The 26,216-nt window shown below is 36.2% G+C and overlaps 1 protein-coding gene across 7 annotated transcripts in view; it reads right to left on the reverse strand.

The window, feature by feature from the left end:
* Tbl1xr1 (transducin (beta)-like 1 X-linked receptor 1) overlaps window positions 1-26,216 on the reverse strand; it is a 158,953-nt gene that overhangs the window by 13,616 nt on the left and 119,121 nt on the right. For 6 of the 7 annotated variants that reach the window (XM_005383024.1, XM_013513515.1, XM_013513512.1 and 3 more), the window contains 9 exons: window positions 17,552-17,697; window positions 14,899-15,121; window positions 14,085-14,217; window positions 13,480-13,621; window positions 11,125-11,188; window positions 10,939-11,036; window positions 9,821-9,881; window positions 618-739; window positions 272-346 (listed from right to left, as the gene is read on the reverse strand). In XM_005383024.1, coding sequence (XP_005383081.1) covers window positions 272-346; window positions 618-739; window positions 9,821-9,881; window positions 10,939-11,036; window positions 11,125-11,188; window positions 13,480-13,621; window positions 14,085-14,217; window positions 14,899-15,121; window positions 17,552-17,697 — 1,064 coding nt within the window. Of the gene's footprint in view, window positions 1-271; window positions 347-617; window positions 740-9,820; window positions 9,882-10,938; window positions 11,037-11,124; window positions 11,189-13,479; window positions 13,622-14,084; window positions 14,218-14,898; window positions 15,122-17,551; window positions 17,698-25,336; window positions 25,420-26,216 lie in introns of those variants that run through there. The other variant, XM_005383029.2, reaches the window with a different exon arrangement.

A 26,216-nucleotide genomic window follows, 5' to 3' on the forward strand; every position in this document is an offset into this window, starting at 1 on the left:
GATCAACTGCCCCCTCCACCTCTCCTCCTGATTCTTTCTCCAGGGAACTCATATCACACAGCAGTTCTTTTAACGGAATTTATTTAATGTATGCAAGTATTTTCACACCATTTCAGGAAAAATATATAAAATGTAAAAAAAAAAAAACATCAGTGATTAAGTATTTTAAAAGCCTTAAACATTTAATATAGCAGAGAAAAACTGTCTTAAAATGGCAAGAGCAGCCACACTATAAACAACCCTCCCCATTTCTTCCCATTATCAGTATTACCTTCAAAGTCATGTCATCAGAACAGGAGGCCAGGAGATTGCCAGTTGGGTCCCATTTGATAGCATTTACTTCATTCTAAAAAGAACCATAAATATTCACATTTTCATGTTAGGTTGCTTTTTGGCTATTAAACATATTTATTGCAAAACTATTATGAAGTTGTTTAGAGTAAAAAAGGAGCTAGGTATGGTGGCGCACGCCTGAAATCCCAGCACTCTGGAGGTGGAGGCAGGAGGACCAGCTGCGAGTTCAAAGCCAACCTGGGCTACTCAAGTTAGTTCAAGGCATGAACTGCTTAGCGAGACCCTGTCCCCTGCTCCTCCAAAAAGTGAAAAGGGCTTCTTACCGTATGTCCCTGGAATGTTTTAATAGGTCTGTCTTGGCCTAATTTACAGACATGAATGCACATATCTGTACTACAAGAAGCAAAGGTGTTGTTGCTCTGCCAGTCAACATCCAATGCTGGTGCTGGAAAGAAACAAAAGTTTAGTCTGTACTTATTATTTGTGTACTGAAATTTAGGATCTTGGGCTTTGGATTATGGCTGAATAGTATGCTAAGCAACACTTAAATGTTTTACTTTATACATTGTAAGTTATTAAGATTAAAACAATGCTATGTAAGTACTGCAACTATTAATAAATTTCAGTTTATCTCTATGTAGGACACATGCTAACACAGTTACTCTGGTTTAGTATTTAAATTACTAGCAATGGTTCTTGGGTTCCCTTTTGTGTAATGATAGACCAAACATTACCATATTGCTTTTATTCTAAAATTTCCTGAGTGTTCTATACACAAGAAGCCTTGGTTCTACCATTGCCTACTTTCTGAGCCAAGCAAGTCACTTAACACCTCTCACGGTAATTCCTCATCTAAAAAAAAGGATAAAATGTAAGTTCTAAGCTTGGTATACAGGGATGTTGTGAAGATCAAGTGAGATGATGTGAGCAGAAAATAACTTCATAAATTGTAAGAGTTACACAAATGTAAGTACGGGTGTGGTTATCACTCAACTGATAATTGAACACTACATGTAATTTGCAAATATATTTTTTCTAAGCAATTGCTGTCACATACCTCTGAAAAATCAAATACTTCTTAAAATCACTGAATTTAAAACCTCAAAAGCCCAAAAGTTGTCTGTCATTTAGTACTTGGCCTAATTCTCATTTTGATACGATTAAATATTCTTTCTTTTTAGTTTCCCCTACATCAAGAGACAAAGGCCTTCTGTAACTAGCAATGTTAAGGTAATGACAGCAAGTAATTGGGTTAAGCAATAGGAGTACTGCATACAAAGAACACTGGATTTAAAGGAAACTTTTGGCACATGAGCCAAGAATGATTTTTACATATTAGTCAGCTAGGGCAGTGGCTGGAAAGCACAGAAGAAGAAGAGACTGTAAAGTGAAAATTACATGAAATTTGAATTTTAATGTCCACAGATAAAGTTTTCCTGAAACCCAGCAAGCTCATTAGGTTACATATGTCTATGGCTGCATCTGCACTATAAGGGTTGAGTCGGCTGGTTCCAACATGGATCCTACGGCTTACAGAGCTTAACTGTTATTTTCTGGCCCTTTATAGCAGTTTGTCAACCGGATTTAGGAGAAAAAACAGATCAAGAGAAAAATAGGAGCATTATACATTTTTCATTATTAGCAACATGAAGCATTTAATAAAGCAGATCTGGGTTTGTGTCTGCGGGAAGGGAAACAAAGCTACTCTTTTGGGATTGTAGGCATTTTTTGAATTTTTGCATGAAATTCATATGTTACATAGAAAAATTAAAGGAACAAGAATCTAAAAGTACACACTTCACTATGTTCCATTATTATGGGGATTCTAAAGATGAATCACTAGGTATTAAAATAGCATTTTAAAACAACTTAAAATGTTTGTTTAGTAAATAACTGAGAAATGGGGGTGAAGGTTGAAAGTAATTTAGAAGACAGTAAGGTGTGTAATAAAATGCTATGAAGAGCTAACATGTCAGAATTCTGAGCAGTCTGCAAAACTTGAGAGAGGAGGCTAGAAAATTAAAAACCACATTAAAACAAGTACTACCATCAGGCTCAGGGAAACAACAACTGTACAAACAAGTAAAGTTCCGGAGAGCTGGGAACTGCTGCAACCTGAGTTGTAAAGCTTCTGTGATATGCCTGGCTCATAGATCAGAGTGGCTGCTGCTGGGTGTGATGGCCCACGCCTGCAATCCCAGCACTCAGAAAGCTGAGGCAGGAGGACTGCCATGAGTTCAAAGCCAGCCAGAACTGCAAAGCAATCAATCTCAATGGTTACAACTTGACATCATCTAAGAACACACACCCCTCCCCCTTACTTTGTATATTCCTAAAATGAAATGAGAGACTACCAATTCTTTAGGAATACATTTGTAACATAAAATGTACCCAAAAAGAAGTCAATTTACTATTATGGCCTTTTTTTTTTCCTTTGAGACAGGGTTTTGTTGTGTATTTTGGGTTGACCTTGGACTCAACTGTGTAGACCACACTGGCCTTTGATTCTCCTGCCTCAGCCTCTCAAGTGCTGGGATTACAGTTGTACACCACCAAGCCCTATGTCCTCATCTTTGTATGACTGAAGAAGCTACAAGAAAGGAGATGGAAAAAGGAATTAAGATGTGTCAATGTACATGTACCAATTTCCCACAGGAGTATAAACACTATGTGCTACACAAACACACTAATAAACAATGAATGAATGCATGCACGCTAAAAAAGTTAATTCATTTTTCCCAGGGTTGCATTTTTTAAAAAAATCCTGGAGTGAAAATTAAAATTTCTGTTTCTTGCATTCTGAGTTATATTTCACTAACCCTTGAAAAGCCTCCATAGTATTTGCAAAAAATTCTCTATGAGACAAGAGGAAAAGAGCAGTTGATTGCTCACAGATTTTTTTCACACACTGTACACTGTCTTTTCGTTCTTTTAACTTTTCTTTTTGGTAGCGTGAGGGAGTGAACTATGGCTTTGTGCATGCAAGGCAAGAGACTTACAGATTATTTTAAAAAGTCTTACGGAAATATAATTCACCACGTAAAGTATACAATTCAATGACTTTTGAAATATTTTACTAATAACTTTTTAAATTCTAGGTCAAACTGTAACACAAAATTTGTCATTTTGACTGTTTTTGAGTGTATAGATCAGTGGCATTATACTCACAGTGTTATGCAATGGTCACCGTACTGGCAAGACTTTCTCTATCACCCTAAACCAGTGACCACAAATCTTTTGGAGCTTTCAATGTTACAAACAGCTCACTGTGACATGTGAGCCACAGGTTCACCACCACCAGTCTGAACAGTCACTCAGTCATCTTTAAGCAATAACTCTCCATTCCTCCTTGTACCAGTTCCGGGAAGCTTTAGTGTATTACTGTCTCTGTCACTCTGAACAAACCATACATACAATAGGAATCATGTTCTTTGTTTACTATGTCTGCCTGACTTCACTAAACACAACGTCTTCAAGGTCACTAATATTGCGGCATATACAAGGACTTCTTTTATGACTAAAATTCCATCATAAATAGATGACATCAAAAAGATGAATGTTTAAATTAAAAATTTCTTATAGTAAAAGACACATTGCCATTACCCTTGCCTTCCTAATATTCCATCTTGCTTTGAATACATTGATCCCTGCTACTTTCTTTTTGATCTTTTTGAGACAGGATCTGACTACTTAATTCAGGCCAGTCTTGAATTCATTTTGTAGCTGAGGCTGGCCTCAAACTCACAATGATCCCCCTGCCTCAGCCTTCTGAGCAATGGGATTACAGGCGTGCACGACCACGCCCAGCAGTTCCTGCCAGTTTCCGAAGCAGTTTTGGAAGTCCTCCTTCCTGAATGTCTTTAGTAGCACTGCCACAAATGCCTGGATATCCTGAAATGATTTAAAGTGTTTACTTTTCATAGTCATTTTGACTTTGGGGAAGAGCCAGGAGTTACACTGTGCCAGCTTTGGACACATCATGATGTTTTTTCAAACCTGACTTTTCACTGGCTGGTACTCAGCAGCAGCATTCACTGTATTTGTGATCATACCTCATACACTTACAGAAGAAGAGTTCCAAAACTGCTTCAGAAAGCAGAGAAAATGGTGGCATAAATATGTTCAAAGCAAGACGAACTATTCTGAGGGGGATTAATGGCAATGTGTCTTTTACTGTAATATATTTTTATCTAAACAAATTGAATGTTTGATCAATTCTTGCAGACAGTATTGTTTATCCAGCATTTCAGTAATTGACTAATACTGAATAATACCTGCGCTGGGTAATAGTGTCCTCAACAGTGATGTGCAAGTATCTGCGGAAGTCCCTGGTTTCAACTGTTTTGGATACATACCTATGAGTAGAACTGCTGCATCCCATGGAAATTCTAAGTTTAGCTTTCTGAGAAACTGTCACTGTTTTCCACAGCAGCTACACCACTTTACATACTCACTAGCAATGTATATTCACTAGCAATTTGGCCAAAATGGAGTAATAGAAGCCAGACTGTCCTTCTGTCCAAAATAAGAACAAACTTTGAGGAAGGAAACCAACAATGAATGTGTAGGTCTTAGCACAAATAAGAGGAATTTGCTTAGGTAGAGATCAGTGGAGTTTTAGAGTTGGGACGGAGTTGAGCCCAGGACGGCTCACAGGACATAGTACTAACAGGGAGAAAGCTATGCAGGAGAGAATTCTATAAATGTGCAATAGGTCCTTCACAGATACTCACTCAGCTGAATACTAATTAGCACAAGTATGTGAAGAAACTAGTGAAGACTGAGAAAGATCTACTCAAAAAAGGTAAGAAGAAACAATGTCTGCTCCCCAAGGCTGAGACTTGTGTGTACACGCTTAAGTTGGTCTAGAAGAGCCGCATGGTCTGTGAGTTAGTTGTTAAGAGTACACATCAGGTTATTTCAGTAGTGGGGAGATAATAAGCCCTACACAGAACAGTGCTCCAGTGCACTTAACAGAATTTATAGAAGCCAAGAGGTCAAATCATTTCCAACTAACGCTAACCAAGTCAGAATGAATTTCACAAATATGTACATGGATACAAAAACATCCGACAACTGACAAGGTAAAGGTTCACAACCGAAGTAACCAGGCGCCAGGTGCAACGGTACATGGCCATACTCTCAGCAACTTGGGAGACTAAGGCAAGGATTCCAAGTTCAAGGCTAGCCTAGATAACTTGCAAAAAATTCTCAAAAGTAAAAAAGGACTAGGGGTATAAGTCAGTAGTAGAGTACCCCAGAAGTGGATCATCACTACTATAAAAAAAAATACACTTGGCATGCAATGACATATAAAAATGCAACAAAAACGAAGAATTTAATCATTGAAAGTGATCTAAAACAGACACAAATGTTAGAATTAGGAAAAGTATTACAGGACTGCAACTATATACATCTTTAAAAAGTTAAGAAAGACATGAAATTCATTAAGTAAAACTTTCAGAGACAAAAACTGTAACAGATGAGATGAAAAATACACTAAATGGAATTAGATGTTATGTTAAAGAAAACCTGTGAACCTTAAGTTAGTCCAAAACCTATCCAAAATAAAAAAGCCAAAAAAGAAAGACTGGGGTAGCGGGCAGGGAACAGACAGAATGTCAGTAGGATGCAGGGCAAGCTGAAACAGCTTAATACTTGTGTGTTAAGTAAATTGTAGATTTAAAAAGTAGGTGTTGAAGGAGGGATGGAAAAGTGTTTTAAAGTGGTCAAAGTTTTTCAAATTTAAGAAAACTATGAGCCAATATACACAAACTTGTCGAATTCAAAGCAACAAGAAAAATTGTACTAAAGAACAACATACTCAATTGTTCCAAATCAGTTATAAGAAAATCTTAAAAGCAAAGAGGGGGAAAAGACAAATTATGTGCACAGTAACAAAGAAACAACAGATTTCAAACAGAGAGTAATGCAAATGAGAATAACAGAACGATGTATTTAATGTTTTGAAGAAAGAAAAACCTGTTAACCAAAGCCCTACAACCAGCAAAACAAACAAGCAGGTGAAGATTTTTTCAGATATATAAAAGTTAAAAGAACTCAACATTCTTGCACTGTAAGAAAGGTCATATTTCTGGGAAAAAAAAAAAATCAATACTCAAATAGAAATATTTACCTACACAAAGGAATAAAGAAAGTTGGAGGGGCTGGGGATTTAGCTCAGCGGCAAAGCGCCTGCCTGGCAAGCGCAAGGTCATGAGTTCGGTTCCCGGTACCGGAGAAAAACCAAAAAAAAAAAAAAAAAAAAAAGAAAGTTGGAAATGGTAGCCTTAAGCATTAAATAAGATTATTTTTATCATGTAATCCATTTTAAGTATCACGTCAAGGTAGATGGTAATTAAACTTGAAGTATATATTCCATCAATGCTAATGTAACTACTAAAATAAAAGAGTTGTGATTAATAGTCCAAAGGAAAAAAAAAAAAAGAAAGCATAAAATTTAATTATGGAAGCATAAATGGAAAAGAAGGAAGAACGGAAGAAATAAACAGATATAGGTAATTAAAAGTATCGTTATCACTTAGCACATTAAATATAAATAGTCCAAATATTGTAACAAAACAGAGACAGTGAGACTGAATGAACAAGAGTATATTCTATGCTGCCTATATAAAACAGACTTTGCATATAGAGATCAATAGACTGAAAGTAAAATGATAGAAAAATATAAATTCTAATCAAAAGAAGAATGGTTATGTTAGTATCTGACAAAGTTTATTTCAAAGCAGAAACTATTAATAGAAGGTAAAAAGTTATTAATATGATAATAAAAATCAATGCAAAACACGTCTAAGTGGTCAGGTATAGCACAACAGCACTGTTTCAAAGTAGTATATGAAGCAAAACCTGACAAAGTTTCAAAGGAAACAAATTACCGTGTTTCCAATTCTGAGGATTTCAGTATCTGTCTTATAATACTTGATAGAATGAACAGACAAAAAAATCAGTAAGGCTATAAAACATTTGAACATTATCAAACAGTGGTCTAAATGACAGTTACAGAAATAAGGGAGTTAAACTAGAAATCAGTATCAAAAAGATCTTTAGAAAACTCCCCCAATGCTCAGAAACCATGCAAATAAACCATGGAGCCAAAGAAAAAAATTTTTAAATGCAAGTCTGAAATTAATTATCAAATGAAAACATAAAAAATACTGATAGCATTAAATAGTAATTAAAGATAAATGTATAGCACTAAATACCATATTAGGAAGGACTCAGAAAACAATGAACATAACGTCCACTTCAAGAAAATAGAAAAAGAGCAAATTAGATTCATGCTCAAAGCATACACATAAAACAGTAAAAATGATAAACTATGGAATTCATCAAAATTAAGAACTTCAGGTCTTTGATGAGCACTAGTAAAAGAAAGTAAAGATCAGCCACAGACTAGAAGAAAATATGTACGAAGTATATTCCTAATAAAGAAACTATACTCAGGAAATATGACTCATAAACGTTCACCAGCAGTGAAATAATCCAATTAAATAATACGTCTCAAGCAGATACTTTAACAAAGAAGATATACACACGGCAAAGCAGCATATGAAATGACATTCATTATCATAGGTCAGCAGGAAATGCAAATTAAAATCAGGTATCACAGAGGCCAATAGTGTAAAAGAAAGGCCATATACCAAATGCTGGAAAGAATACAGAAGGACTGGAATATCCTCTGCTGGTAGGAAAGTAAACCAGGCTGGTAACAGTTTCATAATTTCTTAATAAATTATACGTCTACCAAATGATACAGCTATTCCACTAGCAGTTAATTTGCACAGAAGAAATGAAAACACATGCTTGAGTAAGGACTTTGGACGTGAATGTTTATAACTATTTTTTCTGTAATTGTCCCAAACTCGAAGCAACACAAATTTATTTCAATAGCTGTGTAGGTAAATAAACTGTGGTACAGCCAGGTAAGAGAATGTTATCAGTAGTAAAAGAAATGTAGCATTCCTATTTGTTACAACATGAAACATTTCAAAATCATTCAAAGTGAAAGCAGTCAGAGTCCCCTCGAAGGTATGCACCATGTGATTCCATCTCTAGTCCAGCTGATATTCATCACAGAACAGCCAGTAAGGGGAGCACACATATACACTCCTTCTTGCAACTTTGTATCACTACTAGGATGTAAGAGAAACCTATAGGAGGAACAGTCAGAGAGCTAAGAAAATTCTACCTGGTAGTTGACTAGAAGAGAAGGTCAAAAGGAAATAAAACAGGCAAGCAAAACCTGGTAAGTAAATGCTTACTAGGGTGGTATGCTATAATCAATGTTTAGAATATACTGTTTGCAAACTTAAGTTACGTTACAGTATAATCATTTTCAGCTTGTTTAGTTGCACTAAATGATAAAGGCTGAAAAACCAAAATTTCCAACGCTGCAAGTTTATATTATTTACAGATGATGCTGTGCCACAGCCTCTTTGTAAACGGTATTACCAAGGATTTGTGAAAAAACAGCGTTACTTAGCTTTCAAATCAAAACTCTTTCTGACCACAACATTATCCTTAAAGGAGCAACTTAATCTGGTAGGGCTAAAACTACTGTTCTCTTCTGTGTTTACAGGGGCACACGTGTCACCTCAGGACATCGGAATGCTGAGGCAGGAGGAGCACAAGTTCTCGCCATGCCTGGGCAACTTAGGGAGATGCTGTCTTAAAAAAAAAGAAGTTTGGGGATGTAGCTCAGTGCTAAGGCCCTGGGTTAAATAGCTACTGAGGTGGCGGTGGTGATGGTGGAGGGCTGCTGGCCTCATACTTGCAGGCATCTTGTTGCAGTTACTAGCATTTGGTTACTGTTGTCAGAAGACACAGAATAGGCACAAAGACTAGGCTGAAAGGAGTGCGGGCACTAACTCGGCAGTGTCTTCTCAAGTTGGACTCACTGGTGCACGGCTGGGTACCATGTAGGAAGGGGTATTGGTTATTTCTTAAAAGAGAAATCCAGCTGAGATACAAAATTCCAATAGCACTGGGAAAGCCTGTTTTCTACTTTCATGTATATAGGAGGAATGGTTAACACACCCATGTACAATGAGAAAATGAGCTCTAATTTTATAGGATTTACACAATTTTTTCACATGTGCCATTTACTTTTACTGTCCCCTCCAACAAATAGGTTTATCCCTCAATTATAGATAAAAGAAAATGAGGCTCAGAAGGGTTAAGTGACTTGCTCAGTCTTCAAGTTTAAGTAAAATGGAATTGTCAATTCCAAGTCTAATTCAAACATCTGTGTTCTTTCCATTAAGTAATACCATCTTTAATTGTGCCAGGCTGCAAACCTTCCTGTATTGTACATTTCAAAGAAAAAATCTGATGATCCTCTGACAAATAACAGTGTGAATGCCATGGAATATCAAACCCTGAAAGGAACACTAACAAGACTGAGACCTGATATTTCAAGATATTACGTGAATTATGTATGCTTGTAAAAGTTTAATTAGAAAAACCGAGAAAAGCTCCAGCACCTGTGTAAACTGTGAAGATTTACCTGAATGAAAAGGAAACTGTTGCTTGGCTTCACCAGTATGTGCATCCCAAATAATTGTAGTCTGAGATTAAAAGGAAAAAAAAAAATGTAATTTGCTGTGAGGTAAGTTCATCATAAACTGGATGCTTACATGCATGACAGCAGTATGTAATGGCAGAGCAGATATGATTTTAAACATTTATTTTTACCCCAAACTGTACAATAAGGCTACATTCCATTTTGGGAGGAAATTATAACACAGTTTAATTTTTCCCTACTGATTTTTCAGTTACTTTACTTCAAATAACAATTATTAGTTGTACACTAAGTGTTTGTATTAGAGTGCTTCACAAACTTTACTGAAGTTGTGTATTTAAAGTAAGACTCTACAGCTATGTTGTTATAAGGTGGCAAATATTTGGCTCACTGTGAAATCACCTAGTTCTTAATACTGAGTAAAGCTCACATTTACAAAAAACAGAAAGTTTGACAATATTTAAAACAGGAACCTAAATCATTTTTCAAAGCAGTGACTATTAACAGGGCTTTTTTCTCCCCTTCCCAAGCTTCATTTTTCTTACTTTTTGTACTTAATGAATATAGAAAACTTGAACCATTTTTCTCTCTATTTCCCTCACAGCACATGCAGTTAATTGTTAGCATATCTTTTCCTTCCAAAAATATCATACATCCTAATTATTTGGGTGGTGTGTGTGGTAGAGGGGATGAAACCGTATTTTTACCACATTCACCAGCCCAGTTAGGTGATGAAAGCTAGTATGACCCTGAATTTCTTCGTTCCAATTAAGTCCCACGGGTTCTGCTAACCAAATGGCTCAAAGATTTCCCATGGAATCACTCCAGAGCCAGATTCGCTCATGAGAAAAGTAGGGAATCAAAAAAATGGGGGATATATGACATTCATCATCGTTCACACAGATAAAAGATCAAGTGAGCAGATTCAGCAATGAGCAGACAAAAAAATCTAGAAAGCATTCTTTCTATTATTATCATAAATTTGTACATGAAATTCCCAAATGTTAATGTTCTGTTTATGTAATTAGCAGGAAAGAAAAAAATTTTACTTTCAATTATACTCTGTAACTAACCTTTACCAGATTAGCTTAATGTCCATTTACCTTATCTACTCCAGCACTTAGGATGAAATTTCCTTTCTTATTCCATTTTAATGCAAATATAGGGCCTTTATGCTGCCCTAAGGTGCTAGCAAGATTACCTAAAATTCAAAAAGAAAGACTTTGAACTTGCTTCAAACTTTAAAACTCAGACCAACCACAAACTGAAAAGGAAAATGCTTCATTTACCATCTTTAGTCCATATTCTGGCAAATCCATCATATGAACCAGTTGCTAGAAGGGTACCTTCACTCTGTTGAGAAACACATTTCTTTCGTTATAATATACAGAAAGGCCATTTAATTGTTATTTAAATACTTCACCTTTAAATCCCAAAGCACAGGACACCCTACATTTTCTCCACTTCAAAACTTACCCCTTCTATTTGTAAAGGCCAAGAAAGGACTACAAAACACACACATTCTTGAAAAGTTAGTGTTTCCTGGATATCTCTTATACAAATCTCAACAATGACAGTAACTGCTCTGGGGCACAATCAACAATAAAAGTGTCAAACAGTCTTTGTATTCTCAGAAACACATCTGACTAAAGGTGGTTACAGGGAGTGGACTGGGAAGGGTATTACAGTCATAATTTTAAAAATGATGTAACCCAAGAAGAAACAAAATCCCCTAAAACATTTAGGTATAACTAGACCGTGTTATATGGCTCTTCTTCTAAATCCTTTACTGTCTAAAACAGTGTGCATAATTCAAGCAATACTGTTATAGATAAACAGATTCTTAAACACTGAGGACTTCCCAACTATGACATATCTACCAATAAATGCTGCAACAAAAGGAAAAGAGCCAAAGAAGAGGACAGGTAGACTTTATAGTTAATGAAGTTCATATAATTGCATAGGACTATTTTACCATGAGTAAAGCTCCATATAAATTTGTCAAAACTTACTATTTCCTTCCTGTGCCTTGCTTTAACAAGTATGTAACAGAATGACATCTGATTTACATAGACTGTTGCTGGTATGGGTAAAACCTGCTTCACTTGGCACCTTCTAGATGCTTCTGATAAGGGCATTCAAAGTAAGATCACCTACTTCAGACCTCTTAAGCCATTCAGCTATACAGACTACAAGCCCTGCTTGGGATCTAGAAAATCACTTAGGATTCTATCCAAGGAAGATGGAGTCTGTTGAAACCAAAATTAAGTTCTTATTTTCAGATTGTACACAATGTCAAGTTTCTTTTAAACTACAGGTCTCCAAATGTTTTCATTCATGAGCCACTCAAGCAAGAAAAGAATACTTTAAGGAGGAGACATCTCATGGGGCTTCACCTAAGTCACAGAAAAGAACTATTAATTAAGGGTAATGCTTTCCCCTTTTAGTGAAAAATTCAAGTTCACAATGAATAACACATCTGAAAACCCCACTGTTCAAAACTGTAATTTGCAGTTCCGAATCACCAAGCTCAACAAACCAATGTTCTTTAATTCACTATCATTTGTAATGTAAACTATAAATTCCATTAAATAGTCACTGAGTCAAGTAGCTTAAAAACACTCTTAAGGCCTTTTGACCTAAGAAACAAGCACCCATAATAAGAAGCTAATGCTTAGTCCTAATCCCACAACCAAAATAACTGTAAGGTGCTCAAACCTCTGAATTTTCATAATTGTCAGTATGTACTTTATAGGACATGTCGGAAGGGTAAACGTGTTACTGGAAATTTTGCAAGTGAACACTACAGAGGTCCAGTCATGAATTCTGGAAGAATCCCAAATGAACTGAGAACGTGATCTAGAATAATTATTTTAAAAGACAGATTTCATTCCTCAGAGTAATATTTGGAATATCCTCTGGAATAAAAAATTGTTGAACAGAAGCCAGAGGAGGAAAGGATGTTCATTTGCCGAGGAAAAGACAAGGGACCCTTGATATTCTTTGCAACGATGAAAACAGTCTAAGAGCTTTTCAGCACAGGGTGGTGGGAGGGGCTGTACATACAGGTATGATGTGTATTTGAAATTAAAATGGTCAAGTCATACAATACCATCAAATTTTTTGGTAAGTCAGAATTCTAAGATTCTCCTTACTATAATAAATCTTGGATGCAAGCTAATTATTAATCTCTAAAAGGCAGTTGGCAATGAAGTTTTGGTGATTCATGGCATAACCAGCAAAATTAGAAAATTTTGCTACATATATTTCATTTACCCACAAAAAGGACTGTTAAAAGGTTAGTATGCTACATATTATTTATTATGTAAGCATTTTCCACCTATTACCTCCTTTACATAGGTATGGCTTCCATACTGTCCATTTGCACATAAAGAAAGTGAAACACAGAATGGCTGATAACAACTACACCAAGGTTATACTGCTGGAGAACCCAAAGGCAAGAACCTGAAACACGAGGTGTGACTACTCCAGGCTCAGCCTTGGTTTTTAACATCACATTTGGAGACGGGGACTCTTGGGTTTGTTATTAGTGAAATCTAAGAAATAGCTGAATGGACAAGTCCCACTATCTGCTGAAGCTCCCAGGGGCCATGTACACTAGTGCACAGTACAGCAACACTCACATTCCAATCTAGAGATGTTACATCCTTGTTGCTTGGAACATCTTGTCCTCCTTCTCGTATGCAATGTCTAAGTACTAACTGTGTGGAACCACTCGTGCTGTTTTCACTAAGATTCCATATTCTTGCTGTTGAGTCTCCCGACCTAAAAGGATGCAATATATTTTAAATCCTCATGACATTCAAGTATCTCAGAATCAAAACAACACATTTATTAACTAAAAAGGTAAAGAGAAAATAGACTACCAGGGATTTCCATTTTCAATATTTCCCCCCATTTTACATTTTGGGACTCTCAAGCATTCTATACATAGTACATTTAATTAAAAGCTCTAAAATTACTTCATGAAGGAATAAAGATCTACTGAGGCAACATGATCATAAGTGAACAACACAAACTCCCAAGAAATAGAAATAATATATTTATAGAATGAATAACAGTTCAGTAAACTATTTCAAAAAGCCACACTGGACCTGTGATACAGCTCAGCAGTGCAGCACCTGCCTGGTAAGCACGAGGTCCTGAGCTCGATTCCCAGCCAGTACCAAAAAAAGAGAAAATAGTACCAAAAAAAAAAGCCATATTTGAATCACTTTGAGAAACATACCCGGATGCCAAGAGATCACTAACAGGGTTCCAGGCACAGATGAAAACTTCAGATTCATGGCCCCGTAACACAACTGCTTTATTAGGAGGGATTTCAACATCCCCATCTACTTCCATCATATCAGTGTGATTATCTACATTGTGAAAAACAAGTGGAAAACTCCAGTTAGATAACACTACAAGGGGCGGGGGTCTTAGCAATTATTTTCCTTTACAATACATAATGTAACCTTAAAAAAACCAGTATCAGAATAACACGAACATGACTACACAATATTTACCACATGGAAAATAAATTCTACACCTAAGTATGATTGCATTCTTTAAAAGGACACATCAAAGAGATGAAAGGGTGAGGGTAGGGAAGAGAAGGGCTTCAAAAGTTTAAACCTAAACATGGATAAAGTGATAAAATGGTTTGAATTAAATCTGATATGCAGCAATGAGTTTCTGCCAGTAGGGGCTGCTGATATCATTCATATTACATTGCAGTCCCCTTTATATCGCAACATCAGAGCTTTACCGTACTTGCTAATAAGTATTATGAATTTTATTTACAAATAAAGCATAGATGCAAAACTTCATTTCACAATAGAAAAGGGCTTTCTGCATATTTTTAAAATTAAATAAAGTTAATAAATTAAATCTAGCTTTTTGCAGTTTTAGGAATAAAAATCTGGAACTGTACGATACACGTTAGGAAACAAGTTAGTGCAAATGAAACAAATGAAGTTATTTCAGCTTAGAAGATAGGATGTTCCAGCAAAGCAAAATAATTCTCCTGAAAACAGAGGTTTTAAAAATTCTTGGCTCACTTGCTATAGTATGTGCTCCATTCTCCTCCCCATTTGCTGTATTTTCTCCATTTTTCGCAGACCCTTGTTGGTTGGTTGCAGCTGCGGCAGCTGCGGCAGCTGCAGCCTGCTGCTGTGCGAGCTTATCTCTGTAAGCTTGTTGTCTTGTTTGTACTACATCAGGCATCACGGCATCTATCAGGGACAAAGATTCTATGGGTCGACCATCAAACAAGGTACCATCCTGCATTTGGAAAATCGTAAGAAAAATCAAAGACAGCATTTAGTGTTACTTGTATTCAGTCAACATCAGAAATGAAACTCTTCATTCCAAAAAAGACACTTTCAGATAATTTTCTGAACACATAAAAGGAGAAAAAGAAGGAAATTTCAACAGGCTATTTAACTGTAAATGGTTATTTAAACTTTCCCCTTCACTTAGTGCATGTGCTTAAATGTTGCACAGATATAGCTGAAATATGAGGTCATAGTTGAAAACAAAAGAGGATAATGAAAGACACATGATAAAAAAGTTTATTAATTTTGAAATTCTGTGAGGCAAAAACTACAGCCCAAGAGGTCATACAATAGTAAGACATTTGTCCTTGCATTACAATTACAATAAGCTCTCTGTATCCATAGGTTTGAACCTACAAATTCAAGTCACTATAGATCAAAGATATCTGGAGGAAAAAAATCCACCCGTACTATACAGATGTAATGACTTTTTTCCTGTCATTATTTCACAAATAATACAGAATAACAATTACTTGCACAGCACTTCTATCACACCAGGTATTATGAGTAATTTAGAGATAATTTCAAGTGCATGGAAGGATGTGTGTAACACATGCAAATACTGTATCATTTCAAATATTAGCAGATAATAGTTTCTGTGGGGGTCATGGAAACAATCCTTAAGGATGCCAAGGAGTTGCTATACTTCTTTAAAATACTAAAAATTTTACAAGAGTTTGCTGGACTCAAAATTTTCTTGAGATTTGATTAAAACATTAAAACAGAAATACAATTATTATGCCACTATGATCATCTCATTTTACTAACGTTGAAATGACATTTAATAAGGTTTAAAGGCTTGCTACACAGCTAGTCAGTGGCAGCTGGGATCTCTTAACTCCGTGCCATTCAAAGCACGAACCCAGGACCACCAGCAAGGCCACCATCTGGTGAATTACTAAGAAATGCAGATTGAGGGACTGGGGTGCGGTTCAGCGGTATACCACACCTTAGGTACACCACCTGCCCAGCATGCACCCCTGGGTTTCATCTCTAGCATCTCGGGGATGTGGGGAGTCCAAACTTAGGGAACCAAAATCTCTGAAGGGAGGCTCAGGAACCAGTGTTTATCAAGTTGTCTGCCTGAGTCTTACCTACATTAGTGAGAAGTACCACCATAACACAGGCTATTGCTCTTTAATGTTGTGAAATTGCTACATTTTCCAAAGCTCCACTTATTGACATTATAAAGTTCATCATTAATTAAGAATAAATTCTCCCGTGAGCCTAAGAGGTGCCATAGGCACAGAACAAGTCAGAAATAGGAACAATTCAAATTAGCCAAGAACATGTATATGTCAATGGGGGTTCACTTAAACTGGTGAACTTGTACTGTTGATAATCTTCAGTGTTCTCTGATGGGGTATGCCGAGTTGCAAAATGACAACACATCTTTCTTAATTAACAATTTTTAGAGTATTTAAGAAACAGGAGAAAATATTTTAACTTGTAAGTAAAACTACAGAAATACATTATTGATCATTATATTAAACTTAGACCACATATTTTTCACTAAAATGAGACCAGCAGTGGCAGAACCTACAAAAGCATACTTTGAAAGACCAAGTGTGATAAGATCATGAAGACATAATTAATTTAGTATTGGTGGGTTTTTAGTCACAGAAACAAGGAAATCAGAAAGTAAAATCTATTTTAATACACAATATAATTATAGTAATACAGACACAGACACCACAGGTGTTTCAGTTAAATTTCTTGCCAAAGGCAAAGATGTTAATCTTTCAACTGAAAATAAAAGGGAAAGTTCCACATGTCCTGAATCCTGGCCATACACGAAAAATTTAAGTTCGACCAGAAATTTGCAAACTACTTCTGTAAAAAGCCATATAGTATTAATTTACCCAGGGCATAAGGTCTGTGTCACAACTACTCAATTCTGCCAGAAGCAGCCGGAGACAATAATGTAAATAAATGAGTATGGCTGTGTTCCAATCAAATTTTGTTTACAAAATTAGGGAGCAGGTAGGATTTGCCTCATGCACCACAGTGTACTGACACCTGAAATAAAACTATTTACATGTGGACATTAGGTAGGCAATAGTGTTAAGAGTTGGGTTCATTCAATTATAAACTGGCTTCCAAGTTAGGGTATATTCAAATAATGCTGAGTTTCCAATATTTCAGCATCAACTTGACCTCACAAACTGTTGTGCTCATGAAAATTACTTCTAGTGCTTACAGATAATGGCACCTGGAACTGTAGGTCAACACGCCTTGCCTGTGTCACCTGACTGATACCCTTACTTTTTAACCCAGTGAAGCTAAAGGCAGATACTAAATAAGCAAATAAACAAGACAGCTAACTTAACAACATACATAAGAGTGCAGATTAATATTTAAAACAAGTCAGCCTTACCTCATTTATACTAACTTCTGCCTCTACATACTGTAGACCTTTCTGGATGATAGAGATCAATGCAGCAGGTGGGACAAGTGCACCGTTTATATTAGACTGACTGATATGGCTTTCTATACCAAAGGTAAATGCTGAATGAGAAAATCCTAAAGGCAAAAGAGAAGGTATGAGAATTTATTTTCCTATGAAAACATGCTAAATCACATAAATTAAGAAAATACCTATAACCTTTCAAAATCACATTCCATCATTTGAAATCCTAGTCTGGTGACCAAATATGTTCTTTTTTTTTGGTTTTTCTCCGGTACTGGGAACCGAACTCACGACCTTGCGCTTGCCAGGCAGGCGCTTTTGCCGCTGAGCTAAATCCCCAGCCCGACCAAATATGTTCTTAAAGAATATAAAAATCTACACGTTAGCCTTTAAACTTTTTCTTCCTCTTAATCTTCAGTTTGAAGTTTCCAGCATCTACTGGATTACACGGCTTTAAAATTCCAGTAACAGATAGCTTTCCTCAACAAAAAACATCAAACTTAAAGTTGAGAAAGCCTTTGGAAATCACTCAAGATAACTTAGGACAAGATAAAATGACATTTAATTTTCTATCACATATTTAAATTTCTGCATATAAATGGTTGTCTTCAGTATTTTGCAACTTTTTCACATTAGTTAGGAAACAAAAGGCAAAATATGAGAAAAACTTCAAAAGATTCTAACATTTTAATCCCATTTGAATGTATGAGTTGAGTAGTTTAAAAGAAAACTAATTCTTCACCACCCTGGAGTAATTCATTTAAATAAAAACTTTAGGCCGGGCACATAGGTCAGAAGCATAGCATCTGCCTGGCAATTATGAGGTCATGAGTTCAATTTCCGGTAAAAAACAAAACAGACAAAACCTGCTCTCAATGGAAGCTTTTACAGAAAAACTTGCAAATGAAAATCCAATTTCTAGATCTCCACCAACTGTTTACTTTAACTTGAAATAATTAAAACCAGAATTCACGTAATAAAAATCTCTGTATGTTGGGCCTTGTTTTCTTTGAAAATCTAGTTCAAATTCAAAAATCAAATTTCAATAAACTGAAAAACCCAAGGGTGGTATTCTCGTTATAACATTTTGAAACAATTCAAACTGTAAGTGTCATGTAGAATGTCAGGAACTTTCATACTAAGTAAACGAGCATGAGCTTGGTTCTTGGTTACACTGCTATAATCTACATAATAATTCCGTTGCACAGTCTGTTTCACACCCTAGTTTTGCAGTATTTAGGATATATCCTTCTGTATGCTGTGCTCCCACTCACACTACTTGTAGCAGTTAGTACTGTCTTTAATAAAGTACTTTGGGCTCACAAATAACATGTGACTAGGAATTATTTTATTGGTTTACTGATGTCAAAGTATACCGAAGTTGATTTTCATTCTTCCCTCTTTAGAACATACAACCATTTCTTATGTGTAACTACCCACAGTGAGAGAGGAAGAAATGAATAGCTGTTGCTTGTAAGATGCTGATTTTAACATCCTGATTTCGCTAACAGGCAAGATCATGATTAAACTTATTTACAGGTTTCCGCTTAATCTGAGCTCACAAAGATGGCTGAGAAAAATACCAATGGGGTGAGGGGTATGCACATCATTTAAACTGTCCCTATAAGAAACCTACAAGTGGAAAGGTAAAACTAAGCACTCGGGGAGACGGGGAGAAGTGATATAAGATACAACAATGAAATCCATGGAGCTTCTTGTTTTTAATGGTGTATCACTCCCTCAAGTTCATTAAATCATAAATAGGATTTTAAAATGTCAAACAGCCAAGTGGCTTAGAGACTTGAAAACACTTTGAAATGGAAGATAACATTTAAGAGGAGCCTACACATACTTTATTGTTTTAATCTGAATTAACAGTTGGGAAACCCCAGCCACTAAGTAACAAGAATTCAATTTCATTCAAAGATACCTTAGTGCTCCTCTTGAAAAGTCAAAATGTCGTCAAGGATAGAGTTAAAGCAGAGAGTGAACTCCTACTTCCCGACAGAGAGGCAAAGGAGTACCTCACTGTCCCGTTTTCCGCTGAGGGTCTTGGAAAGTGCTGTACACCATGCAAGAAACATTCTGGCGCCTTCACAGTCACACTTGGCATTAGGGTTTTAAAGTGTTGTGCTCAAGTAAGATTTACAGATTATATAAATGGTTTTCATATACTCTATTCATGGGCATAATTTAAAAGTCAAAAAAAGTTAAATTTATACTCTATTTAAATCGCTTATAGAGGTTAAGCCCAGAGTAATATGCCCAAGAATATCCTACGAGTTGCTGGTAAAACTGTGTCCATTTCTGGCCAGAATGCTACGTCTTGAATTTTTCTGTGAGACCTGGAAAGAAGCTATCCCAGGTTCTCCATGCATCTCACGGCATTGCAGATGTACTCAGAATGTGCTCAAACAGCAACAAAGCCCTGAACGAGCCATTAGCACTGTTTTGGCGATTCTCATTAATGTTTACCCTAGAACAGCTCCACACCTACATTTTAAATAAATACAGTTTAACTGTTTTATTTGTAGTTATCTTAAAAGCATTACGCTCAAATCTACTTTTTCCTTCCTCCTCCCTTAAAACTTTAAAAACCTGTGACCTAAAATTAAAAACACCACCAAAAAAACCCAACCTCATTTCATTATACCTGGAGTCAGTCATACTAACTCACCTCTGCTGTTGGTGCCTGGCATTCGGCCATTTGCCAAACCCTACTGTTCTATCTCAAACTCTACCCTCAAGCACGTCCCCAGACTCTCCCATCGCCTGCTCCTTTCTGCCAGTCTGAGTTTAATTCTCCTCGTCTGAACGTCCTCTGCTCAGACGTATACGACAGGGCCCACTTTCCGCTCAGCACACTGAGCCCCACTGCTGCTAGGGCAGCATGTAACAAGAAAACTGATCGCACAGTGCTCAGTAATTACTCAGACCATACTTTGATTTTTAAATGTTTCCAATGTTTGCTGTTTCACAAGAATCTCACTTCTAATTACCTGTACGAATACTCTTTTGCTATATATTTCCTCCTCAGAAAAGATTTCCTCAGAAGGAAAAGGGGGACATGAGCACTTTGAAATAAGTTTATATGATTACCAAACTGTTCCAAAAACTTAAGCAAATTTATATCATTGGCGACCCCCCCATGTATATATATATCTATATATATAGATATATAGATATATATAGATATATACCCTCACTACCCTGGCTAATCCTAAAAGAAATAAAATAACATTAGGTTCCCTCTTTGGCAACTCCCACCGCCCCCCGTTGGGGTTGAGACAGAGTATCACTAAGTAGTCCAGGCTGGCCTCAAACTTGGGGTTGACCCTCCTGTCTCAGCCTCCTCAGTGCTGGGACTACCAGCGTCACCATTCGTCACCATTCTTGGCTCCTTTGGCAACTCTTTTAGAGGAGCTTTGTTCTTTGTAACTGTGTTGGAAGGAATGTGTAAAAATGTGGAGAAGGAAATCTGTTAGCAAAAACTGGTTGTTCAGTTTATTAAATAAGAAAAGCTGATTTAGAACTGTAACAACAGCTTAATTATATTTCTGACAACTACTTGCTGTTTATTGTTAATTGCTAACTATATGTATTAAAATTTAGCTATTCCATGTATCATTTTATAGAACAAAGCTATACATCTACTAGCTCTTTTGTAGCTAGTCATCCACTCACAAAAATTACAAGGAAGTAAGGTGGACATAACAAACTCTGAGCTCTCGAACAGCTCTCACCGCTGTTCTTCATGGCTCCGGTCACACTACTGACTGCCGCGATAACCTGGCTCCGCCCAGTCCATTGCCGGTCTGTTTAAATGGCACTGGAAGCGTGGTATTTAGGAAGCAATGTCACCTGACCTAGCTACCTTTTATTTGAGTGAAGAGAAACTGCACTTTCATTTGACTGTTGCTCTTTTACTCATCAATACGGAGTCTAACAGATTACTAAGTGAGAAAAAAGCAAATAATGAATTATGTGGTATTATACTTCAGAACCCTAATTTTATAGATATTCTTAAAAAAAATTTGCCTATTTTAATCATGATTTTGAAGTTTTTTTGTATTGGGGAGGGTTGAGTTTTCTTTATTTAAAATGTTTGGAACTAGATATATTTCAGACTTTGCATTGGGGAATATTTGCATATACATGAGATAGCTTGGAGATGGGACCGACACTAAATTCATGTATATGTTTCATATGCATCTTGTATACATCATCTGGAGATAATTTTATAAAATATTTTTAGTGTCCCTGCATTTTCGGTGAGGTGAAGCACAGAATTTTCTACTTGCATCATACTGACAAAGTTTCAGATTGTGGAGCATCTTAGATTTCAGATTTTCAGATTAGGGATATTCAATGTGTACAACATTTGAAGTAGTAAAGGCCATTTCAGAAAACTTGGTGTGAAATGGGCCTCAATCCAGAAAGACTTGGTATCTTTTTGCAAAGGTTAGAAACGTAAACAGCAGAAGGATGCGGGGTGAAGGAGACATGAGACCATCTTTCTACAAAGCAAACACTTTAAGCTGTATAATATCATCATCTGCAAATAAATGGATGAACTTCTGTAAGATGCACTTCTGTTCTAAAACTGTAAAGCCTTAAGTGATAGTATTTAGAATCATTATCTAGAAAATAATTCATTTTAGTAATAAGAGCATTTTGGCTTTGCAATTTCCCTTTAGTCTTTCAACTATAAAATGAAGGGCCAGAGATATAACTCAGCAGCACAATGCCTGCCTGGCAAGTGCAAGGTCCTAAGTTTGATTCCCAGTACAAAAAAAAAAAGATGCAACTGCCTCGTGGCTCCCCACAGTCAAAAAAAGTAAGAAGAGAAAAGCTATAGAGCTCTTAAACACATATAGATGACAGTAAAATCTAATAATTAAGTGTGCAAATCCAAACACAATTTAAGGAAATGAAATTTATAGAAAGCAACAAAAAAAACAAGTACCAGAATGTTCACAAATATTCATCAAGAACAATTTCTAAGGAAAAAATAAACCAAAACTGAATGACTACAGGAGTCAAAGGTGATACACAGGACAGCAGAAAGAGTTCAAAAAGAGAAAAATTTAGAAGGCCCAACAAGCTCAGCACCTCTACAATTATTAGGTTCCACTAATATAACTTAGTACCACAAAGTACTTACCAGCATATATATGGTTGCTAAGTGAGTTATTAAGACAATCAAATTAATGTCCTTGGGTAAACACTAATTAAAGAGAGGCTAGTAAACTAAGTCAGTTGTTACTTAAAGTACTACCATCAAGCTCAACTGCCAGGTCTACTCAAAAGGGAAAAAATAATTGTATTCCCTAAGAAATATTTGCTGAATGAGTCTACTTCACAAAGTGTGGAATGGTGAAGACAAAAGTAATCTGCTTAAGGTGACTTTCTACAGATAAAATCTAAGAAAAATAAAAAGTTACAACACTTAATAAAAAAACCCAATGATAAAGACACTTTTCTTTTAATTAGCTCTGATGTACCAGGGGATAGCTTATCTGAAACAGTAAGTCAGTTAAACATGGGCAGCTGAATAGCACAATGTAATCCCTTTCAACAAACAAGGTATTTTACAGATAGGGAAAAATGAATTGTGGAAAATGTGTGTGATTTGAGGGAAGGAAAGAAACATTAAACAGTACCTTGTGGATTGATAACAGCATAAAATATCTAAGATTTGAAACAACTGAGCTTGTTTTATTCCCTCTGGATTCCACAGTGCAGTCAGTCATAATTAACTACTGCAGAAAACAAATGTAAAAAGTGCTTCCTGAAAAATACTATTTCTAAGCCACATACTTATTGAAACAGAACAAAACTTTCAGAAGATCATTTTCTAAGTTTTCTGAGAGCCTTTAGACAATGAGATAGCAAAGTCTATTTTCCTCAGGTAGGCTTCACAAATCAGCCTTCCGGATGCCTTCACACACATCCTCTGTCACAAATGTTCCTTTTCTGCTCAATTAAAATCTCTCAGTTGAATTCAGAGCTCTTTCATAGAGAAGGCAGCAGTATATTAAGACTACCTTCTTTTGCATCACCTTAAATCTTTTGAGAGAAACAGTTACAACCTAAAACCAATTTACATCATATTTCTTAAGTATTTAATGACTTAAGCTCAACAAGTATCCCTTCTAATTTATGGTGCTGAAAACACTGAATCCCCAGAAAAACACAGAGAAGGAACCCAGACCAGGTAAACACAAATTAAAATCAATCACAAAACTGGCCTTTTAAATATGTAATTAGGGATCAGAACCAAAAAAAAGCGTAAGAATACAGTGCAAATGTCCAGATTTACAGCTGCTCTGGAAATCTGATACAGCTGAAATTTTGGGTTCTATCTTTAGATATTTATTTTGGGTTCTATCTGTCTTCAGTTCACAGAATAATAAAATTCTTAAAACTCTCTGCTGTCTCATGTTTTTGGAAGTAATTTCAAATGAATGTATCTTGGTATCCTTTATGAGAAAAGCATGTCTTCATTACTCTTGCTAACCCTTGCCACAAATACAAATACATGACTTTTAGTGGCAGTTCCTCTTTAGTAGAGTTTTTCATACTCCAAATCTCAGTGTGTATGTATTTCATGCTTTGCATCTTATCTTAAATAGTTACTAATTATAGCCTTCCTTTCAGGATACTATAAAAATGCTACCTACATTCCTAGTGTCAATTTTCTTGTCAAATCCTAATTGTCCTACACTTACTATAGATCAGTGGTAGCTGGGTGTGGTGGCGCACACCTGTAATCCCAGCACTCCAGAGGCTGAGGCAGGAGGATCACTGCAAGTCTGAGACCAGCCTGGGCTACAAAGTGAGCTCAAGGCCAGCCTGAACTGCACAGGGAGACCCTATCTCAAAAAAAAAAAAAAAAAAAAGCAACTATAGATCAGTGGTTTTCAAACTTTACAGGCCCACGAATTACCTGGGGCATTTGTAAATGAAGATTTCCAAACCCCAACTCAACTGTTTGCTGACTGATTCTGAGGCAGGCAGTCAGAGATCAGACTTTGGCATTCTCATACAGGCAGTTCTTAAATGTATGGCAATATACCTTTCTAGAAAAACTGCCTTAAGTAGAAATGTCATCAGCAGTGCCTGATTTTCCCCTGACAAATCAAAATGCAAATAGGAATTACAACATTTACCAAAGACTAGTGTTTTCTTTTTTAGAGATGTGACAATGTCACACTTCATCACCAATACACTAAAAGGCATAAAAAAATTCTAACAAATGCAAGACACATATCTAATAATGTAAGCAATAAAGGACTTACATGAAACACACTGGTCTATCATGCGATTAAAAAAATATAATTATTGCTTCCTTTTTACTGTAAATTACATCAACACGGGATTTAGAGGGGTTTCCTCTGAGAACATAAGGATCTTTAAAGAGACTTGATAATGTTTAAAAACAAAGTATTCTTTCAGGAATTAAACCAGAATTTCATTTTATTGCCACTTTTTATTGCATTTTATTGTGAGAAACTAAAATATACATCTGTAGACTTTTGTTTGGAAACAGGAAAATTTTAGTGCTAACACTATGATCTCATCTTTCTTTATTTCACCTGAACACAAGCTGAATGAATCGCAGGTACTCAGCTGTCTATGATCTCCAAAGATAATAATTTTATATGGTTCAACCTAAATAGCTGGCTTTCTGATAGACCAGTAAACGTTTTATTTCTCTTCTACCTATCCTTCACAATACTTTTAACCTACCCAAAGCTCTGGTTTAAAAGGTAGTCAGTCTTACGGAAGCACAGTTTTATTTTTGTTTTGTTTTTAGAGACAGCGACTCTTTATGCAGTTCAGGTTGGCCTTGAACTCATTATGTAGCCCAGGTTGACCCTGGATATGGAGTGATCTGATCCTCTTGCCTCCACTTTCCCAAGTGCTGAGATTATAAGCTTTGCCACGGTCCTGGAAGCACAGAGTTCTGACCAGCAAAATTCTATTTTGGTGAAAAGTAAACAAATTTGTATGTTACATATGTAACAATCACTGGGCCAGTAGTTTTTCACTTGTCATCTTCCTTAAAACAGTCTTTGGAAGTCTTCTTTCAGTCTGTCTTTCACATTAGTTTACCAACAAGATCTACTAATTTCAAAGCTTCACAATAAATTTTTCTCTATTGGTTGTTTTGGTTTCTTGTTTCCTTTTATTTCCTTTCCTATCTTGCTGGACATCATCTCAGCTATTCAGAGAGTAGCAGTGATGGTTCTTGGGAACAGACAATGCACACCCCCAAGAGAAAGACTCAGTACTGGTATACAGCAGAGAACACCTCAGCAAGCAATGATATCTATGATCCACAGCCATGTCCGTGTTTCCTGTAAAGGAAAGGACAACTAGCTAAGCCCTGATTCAAGTATTAAAACCATGGCTCGAGAGCTCAATGTCCTGTAAGTACGGGCCTCTGTTTTGTTTCTTTTTTCTTCTTTAACATGCAACTAACAAAATTATCTTTTTCACACTACATCTCAAACTTGGTACTAAAACTTTATAACAATTTTAAGGCATAATTTTTAAACTTTAGTCTCTAAATTTCAGTTGCCAATTTTCAGGCACCAAATGATTCTACCTCGAGTTAACAGTCTGC

This window comes from Chinchilla lanigera, unplaced genomic scaffold (genome assembly GCF_000276665.1).
Source record: "Chinchilla lanigera isolate Chin_1 unplaced genomic scaffold, ChiLan1.0 scaffold00019, whole genome shotgun sequence".
Taxonomy (NCBI): Eukaryota; Metazoa; Chordata; class Mammalia; order Rodentia; family Chinchillidae; genus Chinchilla; species Chinchilla lanigera.